Source organism: Podarcis tiliguerta (assembly GCF_965153285.1).
Source record: "Podarcis tiliguerta genome assembly, chromosome: 5".
NCBI classification, from domain to species: Eukaryota; Metazoa; Chordata; class Lepidosauria; order Squamata; family Lacertidae; genus Podarcis; species Podarcis tiliguerta.
In genome coordinates this window covers 80,864,801-80,881,088 of record NC_139538.1, presented here as the reverse complement: position 1 = coordinate 80,881,088, position 16,288 = coordinate 80,864,801, and the positions used below count along the sequence as shown (strand labels likewise).

Genomic DNA, 16,288 nt, shown 5'->3' with positions numbered 1-16,288 from the left:
ACAAGGGCACTTGAGCAACCTATTCTCAGACCACCTTGCTTGTTTGTCCCCACTGTAGTTCTTAAGGCAAATGAGGCACTGGGAGGTGTTTCCCCAGCTGAAAAGCTGTGTGTTCTCTACATCCTATGAGCCACTGGTTTCTGACTGTACTACTTCTACCAGCGCTGATCGAAAAGCTAAGGATGTGCAGGCAGAGTGAGACATACAAATATGGGTCAGGTAAAAGGAGCAGTCTGTTTTCCGGCAGAGCTGTGGTTGAAATGGAAGGTTTCAACCATCTGTGTAGTGAGGAAATAGAAAACACTGGATACTTACTGCGCTCATGAGAGAATCCAGCACGCTGACTGCGAATGCAGTTCCGCACGCAAAAGGTTGCGTGAGATACAGTTCTGTATCAGGGTCGTCGTCATCATCTTGGTCCAGAAACTGAACATTTGAATCATTCACTAAAAAGATAATGATTAACAAATAAATAAACCAGCAGAAGACCTTGTCATGCTACATGTGTGTGGGGGGGGGGGGGAGTGTGTGTGTGTGTGTGTGTGTGTGTGTCCAGAAACATAGGCGGGTTGGTGAGAATGGAGTTTAAATGGGTGTTTGAAATGAGTGTTGGGAGAGGAAACAAATAAACAAACACCAGCTGATCGTTATGAAATGTGAATGTCCCAAAAGGTGAAATAACGTTCTCATGTGAGGAGTTTCTTGGTATCATCAGGAGCACAGTCAAGATTGCCTTGTCAGTAGGAGGGAACAACTCCAGCTTTACATTACAAAATAGAGATCACACAAAATACTGTTTCAGCTCAAAGACAAGTAAAGGCCCAGATGCCTTCCTATAATAGACCTGGTGTGGCACATTTGAGGAATTTCACCTGAAATTAAACCATATCTGAAAAAATAGGATCAGTCTGATGAAGATTTGCTTTATTTATTTAATAGATTTATAAACCACTTATAAACCAGAGGCCATCAAAGCAGAGTGCAAGTGGTTTGTTTTTGTTTGTTTTTTTTAAAAAAAGATGGTCAGAAAGGAATGGAGACACTGTTCTGGAGCCATATTCTCTGGTCCTAATATTATACAGCAGAAACACTACAATGTGTTTTACATGCTTTATTATGAGCACTCCCTTATCCCAGGCAAATTTTGGTCACAACATGTGTGAGCCTAGTTCACACTAAAAGGATGAACGTGAGGCTGCAGTTGGGAATTGACATTCTCCATTTATAAAAATCCCTCTGTGTCTTATAGTCAATGAATAACAAAATTGCTTTGTTTAACATTCTTTTCTTCTTCTTTTTGAAGCAAATGTCTATTTGAGAGAGTACATTCCGCTTCAAAAATGGACCTTTGGGGAAGACAAGAGTCTGTTTCCAAATGCTAAATTAAACCAAGGCGCAATCTTCAGCAGCATTGTGTATACCACTTCCTACTGGCAGACTTGAAAGACTAATAACTCACACAAGGCTAATACCTGACACAAAAGCTTTCCCACCTTTTACACGGTGACAATTTCCGAATCGCAGCAAAATCTAATGTGAACGTTGCAAGGCTAAGCCTCAATAGCTTTATCGCCCTGGCCTACATTCTCCTGCTAGGATTAGTATGAAATGTCTCTGAGCTAAGATGGGACTAGAGGTAGGATTGGTTTAAGAGTGCAGGACTTTGCCACAGGAAGTGCTAATCAAAATTTCACTTTCCCAAAGAAGCCTGTTTAGAAGCTTAGCTGGTTTCAGGACATCAGAACCCTTAGCTTTTGTGTGGAAAGTGGGCCCCCAAAACAAACCAACAGCTTAAGGGAAGAGCTGATGCTGGAGTTTCTTTCTCCCCCACCTAAAATGTCTCTTATTTCTTCTTTGACTCCTCTGAGAGCTGTTAAGACATGTCAGTCAAATTGACAGGTGGCTAGATTTTTTTTTTTAAAGGAAAGCAAAGCAAGAGAGAGAGAGAGAGCGAAAATGTCTAGACCAAAGAAAAATGAATTGGTGTGAAGATACTATGGGAGCAGCCGGCAGGTCAGATGAGTGTGATCAAAGATTTACTGATGCTGCGTATGGAGGGGGAAAAAATCATTAAGAAAAGCCAGAACAAGACAGTCGATTTCAACTGGAATCACAAATAAAACACATTCAAAGCGGTGCTCTGAGGGTAGCCCCCTCTGATACAGCCAGATAAATAAAAGAGAAAGCTGATGACAGTAGGAACAACAATAAAACAAAAGACAGTTGATGTGAAGGAAAAAGGCACTTCTTACCCAGTTCAGTTATCATTAGAATGTGAGTTCCACTGTTTTTTTCCTGACTGATTGAAACCAAAGGCAGAAGTTTGCCAGGCTTAGCTAATAAGTAAAGTGTTTAGGAGGGGATTGGGGTGGAAGGGGAAAGAAGGCACAGAAAGAGAATAAAGTAAGGGATAAGACAGGTAAGGTCTAAAACTAAATGGAAAGAAAGTGAACAGGACAAAAGGACTACAAATCAAGCTTGCCTTTACTATGAGAAACAGAATGGCTTTCACGCTTCACACTGCTTGACAACACTCACTAGTCTAATGCCACAGCAGAAATGGGAAACAAGCAAACGGTCGCCACATTCTCCATGATAACACTCCCAATGCCATTACGGAACAAATTAGTTATTAATTTGTCAGCATAAGAGCAGAGGAATGAACAAGCAAATATTTATTTTTGGTTAAGATGCAGGTAGCACACGGGGCAAATGGTTGCATTTTCTCTGCAACCAAAGAGCCACACCTACTCTGGCACATCAGTCCTAATAAACAGATGTGCAATCCTGCATCTGCCCACAGGGGTGCTGTAATCCAGCGGGCAAGTGTAAACTGGGGGATAATTGCACTAAATGCAAGGGGCAAACAACAGAGTGTAATGGTGGGCAGTAGCCTGTGGACCTTCCAGCTGTGGCAGGTTGCCCACCCACACTTCTGTCTGAATGTCTGATCAGCCCCACTCTTAGCACTGATTTCTGTTCCCCCTCTGGTGGTGCATCCAAGCTTTGTTTTATAGAGCAGATTCTGAAGATCTGTCACCAAATAAGGGAAGAAGTAAAATTATGCTCAGGCTTCAGTGAAAGAGCTTGCTTAATCATTGTTTTCCCCCGCCCTTCCTTCACAAGAATAATTAAACATCAGTACATTAAATGAAAGGTACTACGTATGACCTGTGTTCATTTCCTTAGGCTGGCAAAGAGGGAGAGAAGGAGGGTAAAGAAATGAGCAAACAAGAACAGATCACCTTCAATTTCTCTTACCTAATTCTGTTATAATAGGGATATCAATTCCTGTTGTGATGGAGTGCTGACGTAGAAGGCCATGCACAGGGCTGTTGTCTGGTGATGATCTGTCCATTCCTGGTGGTGAAAACCCTGCGGAGAAAACATCATGCCAAAATTTAGGCGTTACACTGGGTTACCACTTATTTAACAGCTTTCAATGGTTCCTGGTCTATTCCTGGGCATATTAAAAAAACACCACAACTTTTACTTTATTTACTTTGCTTTCAAAACCCTTCTTTGGCATGGGACCAGCTTATCTGAAGGATTGCATGTCTCTACATGTGCCTGTCCAGATCTCCATTATCATCTTCTGAGGCCAGGGGTCTCAGAGTGTGTGGCAATAGCGTGGCAGAAATCTCAAGGACAATCCAAGAAACAATGAAACAGTCCAGTTCAGTGTAGTGTAGTTTAGTACAGTATCAACAGAATTGTTTTTATTTACAGAATGTGGATATATTTTCAAAATGAGAGCAAGAACATCAAGTGATAATGAGGACAATCCTACTTGGATCCCCCCCCCCCCAATGTATTCCTTATCAATAAAAAATCAGAACCATGCTGGTTTTGATTGCTCCAAGAAGCTCAGAATGGTATGTAAGGGATACCTAGCTGAGTTGCAGCATCGACAGGACCTAATTAACGTCAGACATAATAATGGCACCTGCAGACCATCGACCGAGCTTGGAATTGTTATTTCAGATTAGTGGACTGAAATCTCTGTACTGACCTATGCCTTCCATGCCATGCTATCTTACAGACCTTATCATACGACAGAATGGTTAATCGGTTTAAAAGGTAATTAAAACAAGGAACAGGGCTGTGCTGCTATCCTTACCCTTGTCCTTACTTGCTCTACAAGGCTCCACCCCCTGAACATCCGTATGCTGCCCCAGGGAGGAAATCTATATGTCAGCAGTCAAGGCCGAGAAGTGAAACGCTTCGACCTTTTGTGCTCTATTGCTGTCTATTAGGTATATCTGACCAGCAGTGTTTGGAAAGAGTTTTTGGAAACAGGAGAAAATCAGGCTATAGTTGGCTGCATTATTCAGAGATTCTCCAAAGTGGAACTGGTAGTCGCAGAATCATAGCACTGTAGAGTTGGAAGGGACCCTGAGGATCATCTAGTCCAACCCCCTGCAATGCAGGAATATGCAGCTGGTCCATACAGGGATCAAACCTGCAACCTTGGCGTTATCAGCACCATGGTCTAACCAACTGAGCTATCTAGTCCTTTGCATTCTTCTCTAAGCAGAATATGGCTGCAATATAAATACATGGACTCTTCCTACTCACCGCAGCATGCCAGCTTTCCCACCCCCACTAACCGCAGCATGCCAGCATCCCACCCCCACTATCCCCTCTCCAGTGTTTGTTTGAAACGCATATGACATTTCTGTGAGACTGTCAGCAGCTTTATAATTTCAAATTGTATACACAAAGCAAATGCACAGAAGAAAAAAAAAGTACTAAATAGCTTGCATTTTCTCCCTGAATGGAAAGCTAGTTCTACACAACTGTATACAAATGTATTTATTTATTTTAAAACATTTGCGAGTAATCTTTTCACTCAGAAACAGAGCACTCAGTGCATGGAATTAAATGGCTGGTTGGCATTTCCTCACCAAAATAAATGAATAAAGGTCGTCTGGTTTGCCAGTTTGGGGGTGCCATATTTCAGTAAAATAAATGCGCCTTTAGAGCAACAGGAATGAAACAAGTCCACTCCAGGGTTGCCAGGGGAAATAATTTGCTTATATATATATAAATGTTAAGTATTATTATTATTTCCATTCTCTTAGAGAGCTGGCAGGGAGAAGAGAGGTAGGCAGTAGGTCCTCCTCCAGGAACATCCTCTTTGCAGTCTTTTCTAGCCAGCCCAAAGCATAAATTTTAGATGCTGCCTATTTTCTTCCTTCAAAAAAAAAAAAAAAAAAAGTGAAGGAAACATAAACTGTTTTATCACAACTTTTATTTGAAAGTATGAAAAACTGCAAGTGACAGCTGTGCGAATTCAGTGGATGTGAAGTTTTTGAATTTCTTCAACTTGACAAGTAAACACCTTAAATCGGTAATGCTATATATGCATAATACATGGCCTGTATTTTGACATCCATCATCAAATGCTGACTTGAGAAAATACAGATTTGTACGTCAAGGAATAGCACCCACAAAGCAGGAAGGAATTCAGGTCACAGGGTATTAGGAAAGCAGTATTTCATTACAGCACCAGAAACAGGCTAAGTCATGAGATGTAAGTGCTGTTTGGGGATGTGAAGAGATTCTCTTCTACTTCACAGAGCCCTCCTTCATTCAGAAATGACACGCTTTACTCAAAATATCCATTTTCATTCGCCTTCTTGTGTTTTCAGTCATCCAAGCTTAAATATTAGGGCCCATAAAACTGAAGAGGGGTGACTATTATTGTTGATTTTCCTTTGGTTCATAAAATAACCCCACATTAATTAGGAGCTACAATGCTAGCAGTTGCTTCAGTTTATTGTCTAGAACAGTCATTCTCACACTCCAAGCCCTTCCTCTGCTAACCACTTGAAAATGGCTGGGGAGTCTCTCAGTGGACCATTAAATAAACTTTTTTTCCTTCTTCAGCACCACCACCATCTTCAAAAACATCATCATGTTCTGGAAATTACATGACCTGGGTCTGAGAAAAAGGCAGCTTTAATTGGTAGGTTGCTAGGGGGGATAATTACATTAAATTTATATTTATTTATTCAATTTAATTTTTAATTGTGCCAAAAGCTTATTTGAGCTACTGAAGGCAGTGTGAGACATCTTGCAGTTTGATAGCTAGCACCCAGTGTTGGAAGGAGTTGCCATATTTAGTATATTTGAATAGTATTGAGGATATTGGCTTGGATTCTTAGTCTATGTTCAAGTCAGGATATGGGGATTCCTGCCCTCTTCCGACTGCAGCCTCTAAAAAGCCAGTCCTGGTGATCAGAAGCTGCAGAGCAAGAGACAAAAGCAGTGACTTCCGCAGACACAAGCAAAAAAAGGCTGATTGGATCTAACCCCTTAATATTCAAGCACATCTTTATTATTTTCTCTTAATCCCAGTTATACAACGCACTAAACTAAAGCTGCTTACGAAAACAAAAAACCACACATACAATTATGTCTTGTAGTCTTAAAGGAATATATTCTTTCCCTTCACTGAAAGGGCATTTATGCTCGATAGGAATCTTGTTTTTGCCTCGCTTGACCTCGGGGCCCTCTGCTCTTTGGCGTCTGCTACCTCTTTGGGCACCCCTCTGAACACACCTTTAGGAAGGGTTCACTCCGACATCATACACCTATCATCAAGAGAGCAGGGAAACTAAGTTTTATAAGCCAATTTCATAGGCTACAAACAGGGAAACGCTTAACCCACCACCAAGGGGAACAGACCCCAGGGCAGAGTGCTCCTTAGGTATTAAACTCTGCACAGTAGACTAACAGTATTTTCGAGGAGAGACAAAAGCTAGTCGTGTATTTAGCCAGTGTGGAAATTACCGCTTCCCAAACTAAAGTTAACCAGACCGTTGGGGCTAATAGCTATATTTTAGCTGGCACCCTCACATATATACCCAATGTGTAATGGAAGGAGTGGGGGAATCCAGTTAGCAGATATATTCAGGTTAAAGACTTCTGAAACGTTAAGGGGAAGGTCAGTTTTTTTGCACAGTGCTATCCAAAGACACCCCTCCCCATATATAAACAGATGTGCTTGCGAACACAAATTTGGCCCAGTTTCTCCCTGATTTTCATCTATTTGCCCCACAAAATGTGTCATTCAGAGCTATTTCACATTTGACAAAGCGATTGCCTGTGGCTAATTGTTAAAAAGTTAAATAGCCTTGCTTCTTCTTAAAAGTTTAATAATTGCTATGGGGGCTTCAAATCTAATCTGAACTACAGTGTTTAAGGAGCAGGTGTTTAATTCCCCTCCCAATTTCCATATAACCCCCCCACCCCCGTTATTTCTAGGGTGGAGGGGGGCAGATACAACAATGTTATGGTCCGTTTATGTTTCTCCTGCAGGACAAATAGCAGATACATAAGGAAAATGAAGGGATGGAAGGATGCAGAATTGCTCTTAAACTTTTTAGAACAGTGGGAAATCCTACCATAGCTTTCTTAGTATCACATCTAGTTGTTCCTTCATTTTAAAAAAAAGTGTTGTCATTGAATAGGATTACAGTGAAATTTCAGGATAAAATTGGTGGTTCCTGCTTTGGTCAAACATCCAAGGGATTTTCAGAGGTGGTAAGAAATTTCAGCAAGAAATTTCTTGGGAAATCACATACATGCCTAAATACATTCACCTGGGCAAACGCAACAAGCAGCAGACTTGAATACTGATTTGTGGGTATGTTCCACTTGGCATGAATGAACCATTTAACAAGATCTGAGTGTAATTATCATGATTTTGAAATTCTTATCCAACCTCTGTTTGCTTTCTGGTATAAACCAGTGTTAAATTTAGTCATGGTATTAAGGAATTCTGACCTGTGCTCACCTATTCAAATTAATTAAACTGCATTAATCCTTACGTTTGCTAAGGCAGGTTGTCAATGAGTTGTAAACGGAAGCTCACTGTTTCAGAAAGGGAATTTTAAATGCAACTTAGGGAAGACTTCTATAGGCACCTGGCTTTTTAAGTGAGAAAAGCAAAGCAAAAATAAAAACATCAGTGCAAACAAAGAACAAAACATATTTTGTTAAGTAAACACAACAATGCTGTTTAACACATGACTGGCAACTGCTCAAACATAAATTATATAAAAAAAATTCCCATTGCCACTTATGGGGAAATTATGCAGATTAGAATTTGATTAGGCTTATTTCATGAGACTCAATTTGGACTTTTAATCTATTAAGCTCCAATAAATGAGGCATCTGAATAGCTCCCCTGAGCAGCAGCTGTAATAACCACAGCAGTCTTCCCTCCCTGCTTCTGCAATACGTATTTCAACAATTTCTTTAGCAGACGATGTTAACGGAAATTCCAGGTCTCTGAGTACAATTACTTTTTAACTAGTATGAAAATGTCAGGTGTACAGGGTAAGGCAAATGGAGCCTTAAAATGTGCTTCAACGGCATTTTTATGGACCTCAACATTCATCACATTTTCTGGTGCTACCGTCTCTTGTTTTTGACCAGCTTCGTGTGTTTGGTAGGGCCCGCAGATGTGTACATGAATAAAAACACAATGAGGCACAATTAAAACCAATGCAAAGCACACCCTTGTGCCGGGCAAGGTCTCCATGGAGAAAAGGCCTGCACTCTCACCTCGCCACCTTGCAATGGGATGGTGCCTGCTACTGGAGCCTCTTTCTGGGTTCTGTGTTGTAATCAAATGTACAGAACCAGGGAGTGGGACAAGCCAAAGGGCACACAAAACTAAAAAAATGCCCCATCTGGTCATTTTCTGTCAATGGGCCGGTAGGGATTTCCAGCCCAAAATAGCCTGGGCCAATATTTTGTCCTTTCAGAGCAAATCTAATGTTCAATGGCCTGCAGAAGCCTTGTGATTCATCGACGTGTGTACCTATTCCTTGCACTTGTTCATAAAGACTCCAAAAAAGTGTGCTTTCCCCACACAAAACTCAGAGCAAAATTGGTATAATTAGCAAACCATTTGTACAATATGTAAATTGCAGCTGCCTATATTTGAGGAACTGGAATATGACATTCCAAATGCTGTTAAGTAGCCATTGCTGAGCATTAAGTGAAGCAGGAAGAGGGAGCTGCTGTGATGTTAAGTGGCAACAGAGGGAGGGGGGAGTGTATTGGGGTGCTGATAAGCCCTCTCCTTACTCACTACTTAGGTACAGGGGCCAGCCAATGCGGCTGTAAGGATACTGCAGACAGCCTATATTGGAATGAAATGTGGTTTTAGAGCTATGAAATTGTCCATCCTCAAAGCTGCTATTAATCCAAGAGCTCTGAGGCTAATAACAGTTTCAGTGGGGGGTGGGCGTCATTTTCAATGAGAATGCCATGGGGAGGGGAAAGGATTATTGCTCTCCCTGCGGTCCCGATCCCGCTTTCTTCCACAAACCCTTCTTGCAGCTGCTCCTACTACAATGTGGAAAACAGGCGTGCTGAAGGCGTTTGCCTATTTAACATCACATTTGTTTGGGCCCTAAACTTGTGTGACGGGCAAGAAGTCTTTGTAGTTACACAGGACAAAGAAGATACTGAAAGAATGAGCCGATATCTCAGAGTAAGAGTAACCAGAATACAATAGATGCTTTGCTTTTGGTTTTATGGGGAAGCAAACATACTAGAGAGATAAGCTTCTCTTAAAAAAACAACAACAGTAAAATGCAACAGCTGTGCAGACCAATCCAGTAAGACCTTGTTCCAGCCCTAAGAGAAAGCATGCAGAACACAGGCTGAACCTTGCATGCTGCATCCCAGTTTTTTCTTTGGTCAATGCAAGTACTTAAAGTTATATTCCTTCGCAGTGGCCACAAGGAAGCGAAACATATTAACCAGGTGCTGTGTGATAAATAAACAAACAAAAGTACTTCCTCATAATTGGAAGTAAATTGGAACTGAAATTTAAGAGGATAATATTCTTTTGGACGACATACCTACTATATGGAATTTGACAACTGGGCAACAAAAATGGATTCTGATATAGATGCATTGGAAAGATAAATGTGCAGCTCTATTTATTCAATGGATTGAAGACTGGACTACAGATGCCAACCGATGAATGGACTGCTTATAGAGACTTTCCTCCCCGAAGGGGAGGGAAGTGGTTGTGGGCGGGAGCCCGAGCTCCGCCCCTAGCAGGGGGCCTCCGCCCCCTGCTTACCTTGCTTACCTGGCTGGCGCCCGCCCACCAGCCGGCGGCCAATCGGGTGCCGATGGTGGGCGTGACCAGCAGACTTTAAATTCTAGCGCCAGCCCTCTCCCCGGCCTCTTTCCGCCTCTCACCTCTTCGTCTCAGAGACTTCGTCTCAGAGACTCAGAGACTCATAAACTTTGCATGGACAAATAGAATTAAATTTCGAACTCATTTACACAAAATACAGTAGGTTAAAAATTGCAGTTGTTAATTGTACCCTTTTATTTATTTTTCTTTCTTCACTTTTTTATTATAAAGAAACACTTTTTATGTGCTGTATTTAAATTTAAGAATAAGTAAGTAATAATAATTGGAATGAAAAGAGCTAATAAAATCTCTTACAGTCTGCAAGGGAATGTTCAGATTGCGCAGAAACGAGGCTATGTTGAAATACAAAACACATCGGAAACATTATGCTACACTGCCCCTTGCTGAAATACCTATTATGCCACTGCCTTCCATTAAAATAAATACCTTTTACAATAACGTATTACAGGGAGTATGGATTTATGTTACCTGATAATAGGTACAGACTGATGGATAATAATGACTGTTATTATTGAGCAAGAGTTTTATGCTATATATGATGGCTAATCATCAATTTCTTTATGCAGTTAGCGGCATTGTTCCACTAGCACCAAACAACGGAAGCCTCTTTTCCCCATACACATATTATCTCTGTAGATCTGTAGTTGGCAGTGCTTTTCCAGTTATGCTGTTAAGATGGCAAAGCCTACCAGAAGGAAGGACTCATTTGTGCATAGTCAGCGTAATGAGCAAGGGGGGCACAGTACCCTGGGCTGTGGAGAAGGGCTGTAGCCCACTGGTAAGGCACCTGCTTTGAACAAAGCAGGCCCAGCTGAATCCCTAGCATCTCCAGGTAAGGCAGGGGGAGATCCCAGTCTGAAATCCTGGGGAACCACTGCCTGTCAATGTAGCTGGACCCATGGTATAAGGCAGCTCCCCATGTTCTTATGGCAGCATTTCAGGCTTGGGGGAGGGAGACTGGGCTCTTTGGAACTCAGGCAGGCACCTTCAATGTACTCTTTTCGGTGCCTGCTAAAAGCAGGTTTGTTTAGGCAAGCCTATCCAGACCAGTAGAATGTCGACAAGCATTTTAATATGGTCTTCAGCTTACCATTTTAAATATCCCACCCCCTACATTTCAAACAGATGTTTTCAAATGCTTTTTACTGATAAGTTTCATTCTTTCCAAAAAACACATTGAGGTTTTATTGCAATCAAGTGGTATATAAATCTTGTGAAGCAAGCATCCAGAGCATCTCCATGCAGCAAGAATGGCAGTGAAGGATCAGAGCGCTGCAGCTGGACATGGAGCAAAGTAATGCTAAAAATCATGTCTTGCTGTTCTTCCTGATAACATTCCTAGCATGACTGTAAGAGCTGTTCGACAGTGGAAGGTGGTGGTCTGTCCTTGGAGGTTTTTAAGCAGAGGTTGGATGGCCATCTGCCATGGATACTTTACTTGAGATTCCTGCATTGCAGGGGGTTGGACTAGATGGTCCTGTGATTCTGTGTCTGTCTTAAGATTCTTGGAAAATACACACACACGCACACTACAAATTTTCTGTATTCCCTCTAATAACTACAACTTGTGCACCTTTGATAACCATAAAATGCAGCATACTAATAAGGCATTTAAAATACAAAAGAATGACTCAAAGCTAATTACCCTTCATGATAATCTAAATTGTAGTGCAAGATCTTTGAAATATATATTTTACCCATTATAAGTAAGTATAAGGGCAATTCTTTTCGTGGTAAGAGGCAATTGGCGGGCAGGGAGGAGCCACCAGCCTCAGTCACTTTCAGAGTAAGCAAAGGTGTGCTGGGGAAGCTCAAGCCTGTGAGATGTGATATTATACACGTGTGTGTGCGTGCGCGTGTGCAAAAGACAGTTGTCTTCCATTAAATAAAACAGAACAAACCATTGAAAAATTCAGTGGAACTAGAATCAGTCAGCTAAAACAGCTCTGGAATTCCATCTAAGATGAAGGTCACAGCTGATTAAGGAGATCATCTAAGAAATTTCCAAGGAAGATACAAGAGTTTATCTTCACCTAGTGAAATTTCCCAGGAGGGTTCTGAACATCCTTAGACTGTCATTAGATTTCACTATCACCTAAAATGAATTTCGAAGTGAATTTGGAGTCATCCTCGGGAGAAATTTTTAAGGCAAGCCAGAAACAGCATAATTTTGCAGTAGGTTTCTCCACACTGATTGCTATTGCAAAAGTAAATGTAAACTGAAGCCACTTGGGGAAATGCAAGTGTCTCTTTAAACCGAAATATGCTTCACAGTTGATTTACAGGTGATGGGAATAAATCAAATTGTTTTAATGTTACTAAAAATGCAACATTTCCCTCCTAAATAATAATACGAACTTCTTGCGAAATAAAAAACATCCCTCCCCACCACGTTGCCTTTTTGTTAACTAGCTGCAAAGCTCGGACTTGGGTTCCCTTTACTGGCCACGTTGCAATTCACAAGTGCCCTCTCCAAAACTCACCCAAAGATTAAAGGTGTATTTAACACAAGCCAACTATGCTCTGGCCATTAAAAGTCATTAAAGAAGCATCTTGAACTAGCTTTGAGTAACTCTCTTAGGCTGCAATCCTAGACACATTTACTCAAGAGTAAATACCACCGCAATTGATGCTACTTGCTTCTGCATACACAGGTTTCTCCGCCTGCTTTTATATCTGCACAACCTTGTGAGTTTGATGAGGCTTACAGATAGTGATGGCCCCAGGAACACCAAAATAGCTTCATGGCTGAGTAGGGATTTCAATATATTTGCTCAAAAATGGGAAGGATGTTGGAGTTATTATTAAGTATTAATAAATAACCACAACAAATGTATTCCGTGCTTGCTTTATTTACCGTAAATCTTGAATTTATCCCAATCATGATAATCTGAACAGAACTGCCATAAATCGTAAATTACTTTTGATGCCCTCCATCTGAAATGTCACACCTGGTCTTACACTGAATGTAGCATAATCAGACCTACAACAACACAACTTGCTTACAATGCATGAAACTTGGGATTATTTTTATGGTTTAGGGTAGGCGTTGGAGGAGAGCAGGGCTCTCGTGCCCTTACGAGATATGTGCCTTTTGCAGTATGGAACCACAATTTTAGGGAATGCTCCACCTGTTGATATTCTGTCTGTTGGGCTTCTTATTACTTGTGTGTGACCCCTGGTTTATTTTTGAATGTTCCACTGCCACCTGAGAAAGAAGGTACAGATTTGCATGCCACATAAAGTATACATAAATATGTGCCCTCTTTGGCGAATGCAGCAGAAGACCCAATCTACATACAGTATAGTGGGCCCAGTAAAGCCTTTTGGCACCCCTGCCCACACCTGGTATCAGTGCAACGTCAGGTCTAGGGCAGATGCATGTTGCTTTGCCAAAATGGCCTTGTGGGCCAAATGGGGAGGCCTAGCAGACTTAACAGTGGGCTCGATATTCCCCATGCTAGGTATAAAAGAATTTAGAATTGACCAGCATTTGGACAGTGCACTAAATGGATGCCACATGGATGGGATGCCATGCACCATCACTGCCAGTTGTGCACTAAAATATTAACGTGAACACAACAAAACCCTAGCTCTTTGTTCCTCCTATTATACATTGGGAACATCTTGAAGTTAATATTCCTTTGGAGGCACAACCTTCTAAGCCAAAGAGAAAACACTGTATTTTTAAATTCATGAACTTTCCTAAAGTAATTGCCTAAATGCACATAAATAACCATTTATTAAACAAACAATATGTGCCAAAACAAGGAAATATCCTGGAATTATGCTCGGGGGGGCTGCCGGCTATCAGCCATAACATCAAACCTCTCTCATAATCCTGTAATATATTATCGATATGTTCCATTTTGTCGAAGCTATCTTCATAATCAAGATACTATCACAGCCGCTGTGGGCATTGGAACTATTTTTAATTTTAATTTAAAGAGCAATTAAAGAAAGACAATGGATACACAAGATAATAAAGTAAGTGATTAGCGGCATGCAAACGACACAGGCTTAATGATAATACCTAGTCCTATTCTCTAAAGGGCCTGTCGAGAGAACCCTCTTCTTACTCGGGGGTGGTTCAGCTAATGTGCCTCAACCTACAATTACAACATTGCTGACACCATTAACCACTGAAACAACATCACTTCGTGAAACCCTTGTTGTCTCATTAAAATGTAAAGGGTCAGGTAATTTGCCAGCTTTGTAGGTCTAGTTTTGTTGTTGATAATTAGCAAGCATTACCCAGAATAGGCTCCCACTGGGAACCAGTGAAACTTTGTGAAATATTAAAGAGGAAACTCTCTACATTTTATTGGAAACTGAAAAGATTTGCAGCTGGCTGTGACAATAGCTAGACATCTGAAAATATGATTTGGTACTGTGCTAAAGCCCAGCATTAATGAAATGTGTGTCAATTTTAGTTGTATAAAGATAATGCTGATGAATCAGGTCTAAATTTGACTTGTCTGCCTCAACACAGGCAGGTCATAGATCGACACCCCCCAAGAATGACTTACTCAGAGGTTTCACTGTATTGAACAGCACAAAGTCTCCCCTATATTCACTTAGAAGTAAATGTCATCAGATGCAGCACTCTTACTTCCAAGTCAAGGTATTTAGTAGTGTTAGATGGAGAGTTTATGCCTCTGTGTGATTTAGCTGCATTTGTTAAAACAAGGAGATTGAGAGAGAATGTCTTGGAATTCCCGGTCCTCCTTTTATTATAACTTTCCTACCATAATTTTAAAACAGCTCCAATAACATTTACCATCAGTTAATATGTTGTCTGGGAACTGAGCAGTGTCCTGTTCTTTAAATGGATCTTTTGGAACATAAACCACATTCCAATAAAAAGTGAACAGAAAATTATGAATTCATTAAAACCACTTTGGTATCTTTGGTACTACATATAATATTTATATTCCAAATCCTGTAAAAATATGCTTTAATATCTTTAGGCAACTATAAGGGCTTAAATATTTATAAAATGGCTAAAGATAAAGCATAGCCCTCTTATTCCGACATACAGATGATGTAAGGCATGCAATCAAAGACAATAACACTTTCAACCCATTTGTCATCTTAAAGGAGCCTCTCGACTTCGGTTCCCTTGTGAGCCATCTGCATGAGAATTGTTGCCTGCACAGGGCACTCCAGAGGAGCTTGCTCCTTAAAAACTACCAAGAGTGCTATACTTCACATAAAACAGGGTTTTCGGAAAACGGAGACAAAACTATAAATTTGCAGGCAAAACAGCTCCGGGAGGGGCTTCAAAATACTGCTGTATTTATCTCTGGGACATCTGGGAAACAGGAAGCATTTTGATTTAATATTTCATAACACACAGGCAATTGCTTCCTTGCCTGGTGTATAATTAATGCTCATAAAGAGAGGGTGTGTGTGTGTGTGTGTGTGTGTGTGTGTAAATTTTATTTCTCAGTATCAGGTTATATATATATATATATATATATATATATGCACACACCTGCATATTAAAAGGTTTTGCTTTCCTTTTGAGATGCAGAACAACAAATAATAATACAAAGGAGCCATAATTTGTTTCTCTGCTACTGTTATTTATGTTTGCAGTTAATGTATACCACCATATGCTTAGCAGTAGATTATATCCCTCCTCTACCCATTTTCAGCTCGTTCATTTGGCCAGAGCTGGCTTGACTTTAATTAGGAGCAGAGAGGCTGTGGTGGCAGATGAGAAAGGTGTCTCTAACTGAACCAGCTATTTTCATAAAAGCCCATCTGTTTTCAGGACCCTTGGTTCACTTCTCCACACAACTAAAGCAGTGCAGAAACCGTGTGGCCACCCTGTTAGCTGAGGAGCCAGCCTCAGGCAAGCACATTCCCTTCCCTCCGACATTTGTGTTTCTCTTCACACAGGGTACGAAACTCACTTCATACTGCCTTTTAGTTTCTTGGTTAACAGAAACTCGGCTTAACGTAAATGCTGGCTAAAGACCAATCCACTGTTAAATGGGGAAGGTGGATTCCCCAGGAGTCTGGTGGTTGGATCCCAGTCTGGAAGCTAGCATGAAGTGGCCCATTCTGCCATGTTGGGAGCAGCTC

General features: G+C 41.0%; 1 protein-coding gene across 14 annotated transcripts in view; it reads right to left on the bottom strand.

Moving 5' to 3' along the window:
- KCNMA1 (potassium calcium-activated channel subfamily M alpha 1) overlaps nucleotides 1–16,288 on the bottom strand; it is a 546,631-nt gene that overhangs the window by 31,862 nt on the left and 498,481 nt on the right. For 8 of the 14 annotated variants that reach the window (XM_083440314.1, XM_083440315.1, XM_083440316.1 and 5 more), the window contains 2 exons: nucleotides 3,262–3,375; nucleotides 316–446 (listed from right to left, as the gene is read on the bottom strand). In XM_083440314.1, the coding sequence (XP_083296440.1) occupies nucleotides 316–446; nucleotides 3,262–3,375 (245 nt within the window). Of the gene's footprint in view, nucleotides 1–315; nucleotides 447–2,252; nucleotides 2,337–3,261; nucleotides 3,376–16,288 lie in introns of all 14 variants that reach the window. The other 6 variants (XM_083440310.1, XM_083440306.1, XM_083440312.1 and 3 more) reach the window with 1 other exon arrangement.